The sequence below is a fragment of the Chionomys nivalis genome, chromosome 9 (genome assembly GCF_950005125.1).
Source record: "Chionomys nivalis chromosome 9, mChiNiv1.1, whole genome shotgun sequence".
Taxonomy (NCBI): Eukaryota; Metazoa; Chordata; class Mammalia; order Rodentia; family Cricetidae; genus Chionomys; species Chionomys nivalis.
The window spans coordinates 13,376,444-13,382,443 of record NC_080094.1 but is presented as its reverse complement, the minus strand read 5'-3'; the positions used below and the strand labels follow the sequence as shown (position 1 = coordinate 13,382,443).

At 54.3% G+C, this 6,000-nt stretch overlaps 1 protein-coding gene across 1 annotated transcript in view; it reads right to left on the bottom strand.

The window, feature by feature from the left end:
• Positions 1 to 2,247: 2,247 nt before the first annotated feature.
• Positions 2,248 to 6,000, bottom strand: part of Cdh22 (cadherin 22) — a 123,571-nt gene continuing 119,818 nt past the window's right edge. Inside the window, exon 12 of the mRNA XM_057780965.1 lies at positions 2,248 to 3,412. Coding sequence (XP_057636948.1) covers positions 2,877 to 3,412 — 536 coding nt within the window. The 3' untranslated portion in view covers positions 2,248 to 2,876. The remainder of the gene's footprint in view (positions 3,413 to 6,000) is intronic.

Here is a 6,000-nt window from a genome sequence, read left to right as displayed (position 1 = left end):
CACTTAATTTAAACTGATCAACTTGGACCAAGGCATCTTCTTCTCTTTGTGCCTGGGTTTCCTCACTATAAGCCAAGGTTATCCCATTGGTTAGGGGCTAACTTTGGGGAAGTGTTCAGTGTTGGCTATTAATACTGCATTTTGACCTCACCGTCATCTCATGGAATCTCTGTTCGAACAATGGGTATGCTCTTATGGGTAAGAGAACAGAGGTGCAGAGACCATGAGCAAATTGTTCAAAGTCACACGGCAGGCAGACCACAGAGCAGGAGGCCCGGATGGTGAATGAGGATCAGTGAAATTCTTTATTCTGGTCCAGTCTTTCCACTCTGTGATCTTGCCAGGTCATGTGTAGGGTTTGGACCTGTGACATTGTATCCCTCTGAATAGGTCATTTCCCTGCTTGGGGAGATCAGAGTGAGTCAAGGCAGCCAAGTGTGTGTGTGTGTGTGTGTGTGTGTGTGTGAGAGAGAGAGAGAGAGAGAGAGAGAGAGAGAGAGAAAAACAAGTTTGGGGTGAGCCCTGCCTTGTCTCAGCTGTTAATAGCTGGGTGACCTTGAAAGTCACCTTGACCCCCCCAGTCTCAGGTTTCCTCTTGGCAAGGGACATTATGATGAGCAGCCTCAGAGCTGTCCATGGGCTGGGTCCCCAAATGCTCATTTGCTGTATTAACTATAGGAGTTGGGTGTTGAGGGTCCCTCGTAGGAAGAATGTGACTCCCACGTCCCCTACCTCACTCACCACCCATGTTTCTGCCATCAGCCACCACAGTGGTCCTCAGATGATGGATAAATGTCTATGGAGCTATGATTGTAAGACAATAGTTGCCTCCTGAAGTCCCTTCCAGCCCCCTAGGTGACTCAGTGGTTGCGCATGGGCCTGGTGTGAATTCCAGCTCTTGCAGGCTGGGCTTCCTTCACCAAGGTCCAAGGTGAACAGAGCTGCAAGGTTTTCTAGTCCAGCCTTCAAGGTCTTTCCACAGCCTTCCCACCTCAGCCTCCTCCTCCTGGTGAGCCAGCTCAGGGGACCACCTGCATGCTGCAACCTGTGCAGCCCAGCCTTTGCAGACGCCCCGCTTGCCTGATCACCTCATCCATCTCACACTTACACTTTAAGACCCAGTAGACCCCGGGAATTATCTACTCTCCATCCTGCACTCCTGGGGTTTCGCTCTGTTCAGTCTGCTTCATCAAAGGTGTTATTACCAGTGGCCTCTGCCTTTGTCCCCAGGGCCTTTAGCTACTGGAAGGCGGGAACTACTTAGTTGGGACCAGTGAGATGGTTTACTGGGTAAAAGTGCTTGGCCACCTGAGTTGGGTCCTGGAACCCACCATGGAAGGAGAGAACCAACTCCTGGAAGTTATCTTCTTTCCATGTGGGATGTAGTACACACACACACAAATGTACCCCCAATAGTAATTTTGGGCACGTTGTTGCTATGAGCATGTTTCCTGGTCTCAGCTACCTCCAGCTCACCACTGTGGATTTTTTTTTTTTTTTTTTTTTTTTTTTTTTGCATGGGGAAAAGGAGCCGGACTTCCCTGGGAGGTCACCAAGGAACATTTACTGAATACTTCCCATACATCAGGGAGACACTGAGATTGGAGCTCAGCACCAGCTACCTCCTTTTTATCATCCACTACCCCCACTTTACAGCCAAGCAAACTGAGGCTTCAGAAGTAGATGGCCTGAATGCTTGAATTCACACCAGGCCCATGGATAATCACTGAGTCACCCTAGAGGTGCTGGGAGGGAGGACAGGAGACAGCCATTATCTTATAAACAGGGTCTCATATGGCCCGGCTGGCCTCAAACTCATGAAGTAGCTGAGGGTGTCTTTGAGCTTCTGATCCTCTTGCTTTTCCCTCACAGGATTGCGGGTCTATGCCACTATGCCCAGTCCCGGAGAATCTTAGGTTGGAATCTAGAGAGGGAAAGACCCCAGCTCCCACAACAGACAGATAACATCACCACTGTCATCACTGTGAGCAGTGTTTTCTCCTCATCCAAGCTCTTCTTGTTTTAGCATCCTTGCCAGGGGCCTTATTCTGATGTAGCCCAAGGAGCAGGAAGATTCTGCAGTTGCTAGGCACATCTGTTTCCCCTCAGAGGAAGACCAGGGGCTGACAGCTGGGACCCATTCCTCTTCCCTTGGAGATGCTGGGAGGTGGCGGAAGGATGAGGGAGTGAGCTCAGACATGCGCGCCTCCAGTAACCACAAGGATACGGGTAGTAACAAAGGCGAGCATTTATTGAACACCTACTCTGTGCCAGGCACTGCCCAACAACTTCACACATGAACCCTTCTCATCCTCTCAAATCTTCGAGGTAGGTGCTGTTATTAACCTCATTTGACAGATGAGGAAACTGAGGCCCAGAGAAATGAGGTGACTTGTCCAGGCAGCTGGTCAGTGCCAGAGGTGCCACCGCTTGCTGTCTAGGTGTACCCGGGGCAGGTCACGACCACTTCTCTGGGGAGCTTTCCCATCTGGCACCTTTGGGACTCCACCTCATAGCTTCTACAATAATGCATTCGGTCTCTGGGTAGCTCCCAGCACACAGCAGGTGCTTAGTAAATGAACAGCCCTTCCTTCATCTTTACTTAGATGCCAGAAAGCCTTGGGGCGGGAATGGCAGCAGCGCCCTCTTCTGCTTTCTCCTCCCAGGTCCTTTCCCAGCACCAGGTTCCCCCCTCCGAGGTCCCTTACAACCCCAGGGCCCCGCAGGCCGGGTTCCCCTTCCTTTTCCTGACGTTGGTCTTCACCCCCGTACCCCTGAGTCCTCGCAAGCTTCACCCCTTGGGGGCGTGTCGCGGCGCGGGGGCCATGTAGGTCCCCTCCCGTCGGGGCCGCGATGCCGGACTGGCCGGGCTGAGGCTAGGAGGCCGGGGCGTCATCGTCCCCGCGGTGGCCGGCATAGAGTGCAGCCAGCGGCCGGAAGCGCGGGCCCCAGGCGCGGAGAAAGGCGAAGTCCTGCTCGGAGCCGGTGGAGCCGCTGTGCAGCGAGCTGAGCGAGGCAGCCGGCGAGCCCGCGCCCTCGAACGCGTAGGTCTGGAAGGCGTCGTAGGGCGGCACCGACAGGTCCGCGTCCGCCAGCGCCACCTTGCGGCTGATGAAGTCTCTGAACACCGAGAAGTCCGGCTCCGGGCTCGACGGTCCCCGAGGGAGCGAGTGGCGCTCGGAGGAGGAAGCAGCCTGTGGGGGACTGGCCGTGCCCCCGCCCGCGTCGCCACCTTTGAGCTCCCCGAAATCGTAAAGGCTCCGCAGCGCTGACATGTCATAGGCCTCGGTGTCCTGCTCGCCGCCGCCCTCGTCGTTGTATTTGATCACGTTGTCCCGCATGTCCTCATCCACATCGGAGCTCAGGTGGCTCTTGTGGTGACGCCTGAGGGTGAGGATCAGCAGAGCCAGCACTGCGGGGTGGGTGGATGGGGGAAGACAAGGAGACAGAGTGAGGGCTGAGCTCAGCATAGGACACTGCCTGGCTTGCCCCCCCCCCTCGGAATTCTCTGCTTCTCATTCAGTGTCTCGGTCAGAGCGCTCTCTCTCTGTCTCTCTCTCTCTGTCTGTCTGTCTGTCTCCCACCCCCCCAGTGTAGTCTCTTCACCAGCAGCAGCTGCAAGGAATTCATCACAACTGTGGGACCTTAGTGGGTCCTAGATCTGCTTCTGAGGCCTCCCCTCTCCTCCTCTCAACTAGCGAGGGACAGCTCACCACAGCCCAGGTCCTGCCAAGTTAACCCCAATAAATATCCTCTGAGACCCAAAAACGTTCCCCTAGCTTGGTGTCTGGCATGGAACAAACATTAGATGTGTGCATGCTTGTTTGCTGAATGAATGAATGAATGAATGAGGAGTTGCTGGGGAGACCTGACTGAGAGGAGTGAACGAGTGACTTCATGTCCTTCTTCATTCGGGGCCCCCAAGACTTCACATTCCTCTCCTCTTCCTCCCACCTTGCTGACGTCACTAACGCCTTCTTCTGTCCTCCAAACTGGCTCTCCTTCCGGCTCCCCCAGCTCCCTAGCTGTCTTCCCAGGACCTGTCCCTCCACAACACTCCCCACCTGCACTGCCCTGCAGGCCCGCGGCTTTGACTTGCCTCTACCAACTCCAGTTTCTCTGGCCCCAGCCTGGACCAATTTCCACTCCTCTGGGTTGACCAAGAGAATCTCATACACCCACAATCGAAATGATCTTTCTCTTTCCCACTACCTCTTCTCCCTCTGCCAGGGCTCAGAGAATGTGAAAGGGGGAAGAAAGAACATAAGAGCCGGAGGAGGGGGAGGGGTGCTGTGACGTGCTGCCTTCTGGACTTGGCTGTCACACTCACAGCAGCTGTGGTCAAACCAGTTGTCCTTCCAGCAAGGATGGGGGAGGGGCCAGCGAGGTCCCACCCTTAGCCCTAAAGTAACCTGGCGTGGAAGCCTAGAAAGACAGCCTTTTTTTTCCTTCAGGGTCATGGTCACTGGTAGGCTGACCATGTCCCCGTGGACGACCACGTGTGCAGGCAGCACTAAGGGGACTCAGTGGGTTATTATAGCAAAGACACAAAGAGGACCTGAGGGCCAGAAGGGGACATGTAGGGAAGGTCTGGGGTGGGGGGAGTTGGGTGGATACAATCCAGATACATTGTATACATGTCTGAAATTAAGAATAGTTTTTAGTTCAGTGTGTGTTGTGTGTCTGGGTGTTCTGCTTGCTCTGTGTGCAGCACATGCACAGTGCTGGCCGATGCCAGAAGAGGGCTCAGATCCCCAGCAACTGGAGTTACAGGCAGTTGCGAGCTGCCATGTGCTGGGAATGGAACCCAAATCCTCCAGAAGAGCAGCCAGTGTTTGTAACTGCTGAGCCATCTCTTCAGCCCCGAGAATGAATTTAAATAAAAATCTCTCGCTCAGTAATAAACCCTATTGTGGAAACACCTGAGAGGGGTTCACTGATGGATTTGTGAATAAAGGATGATGGATAGAGGGGTGGATACATTGATGGACAGACACATGCCAAGCCCCGAGGCAGGGTTTAGACTCTGCTATCGGCTCCAGACAGACCCAGCCAGACCTGTCGCCAGAGCCAGGTGTGAGGGCCACAGCACGCATGCACAGGGTACAAACTTGCCACTTCACATGGTAGCTTACAACAGGGAAGGGAACAGGGCTAGAGGCAGGCCTTGAGGGAGGGCTGGAGGGAAGGAACGTGTTGAGAGAGAAGTGGAGAAGATAGATGGACCGTGTTTGGAGCTGGAGACCCAGGGCTGTGGAGGGGATGCCCAGGAGAGCAGATGGTGAGGATTGCGGGCGGCGGGCGACAGATGTGCCAGACCTGATCAGTGATTCCGCCCGTCACCTTTAGAGCACTGATGTGCACTTTCTTCGTTTGTGGGCAATTAGGCAGAAATTTGTTTGCACTGCCTTGGAAAATGAAACCGCTGTAAAGTGCACCCAATGGAAAAAAGGGTTTCTGAGCCGTGGGCTGTGCTGGGGCGGGAGGGGCTGTGCTCCTGGCCTCTGCGGGGATCTGAAGGGGCGCAGTAGGTCACTGGAGGGTGGACAGCACAAGGGGGGTTGTCATCTCCTGGGGGACTGGGCAGAGCTGGCGAGCACGGTCTCCAGAGAACTCTGTGCTCTGGCTGTTGTGTCTACGTCTGCACTAGGGTGGCCATGGCTGTGACAGCAATCAAAGGCTGTTCACATCTCTTCTCACCAGGGGCACCAGGGTTCAAATAACTTCTGCTACCAGTGTCCCCAGTGTCTAAAGACGTTGTCCCAGGTGCCCCAAGGTGTTGTTTCATGGCAGGTGGTAGAGTTAGAGGTGGAGACACAGACTAAGGAGACATAACCTGTGCCACCTTAGCCAAACCAAACCTCTGTGAACCTCAGTTTCTTCATCTGAGAAACGGGTTGATACACCTAGCCATGCAGCCATGCTTCTCTTTACGGAGAACAAATAAGAGCACTAGACAAGAGAATTTAAAAGCTAGGCTTGGTGTCCATCTCCCTCCTC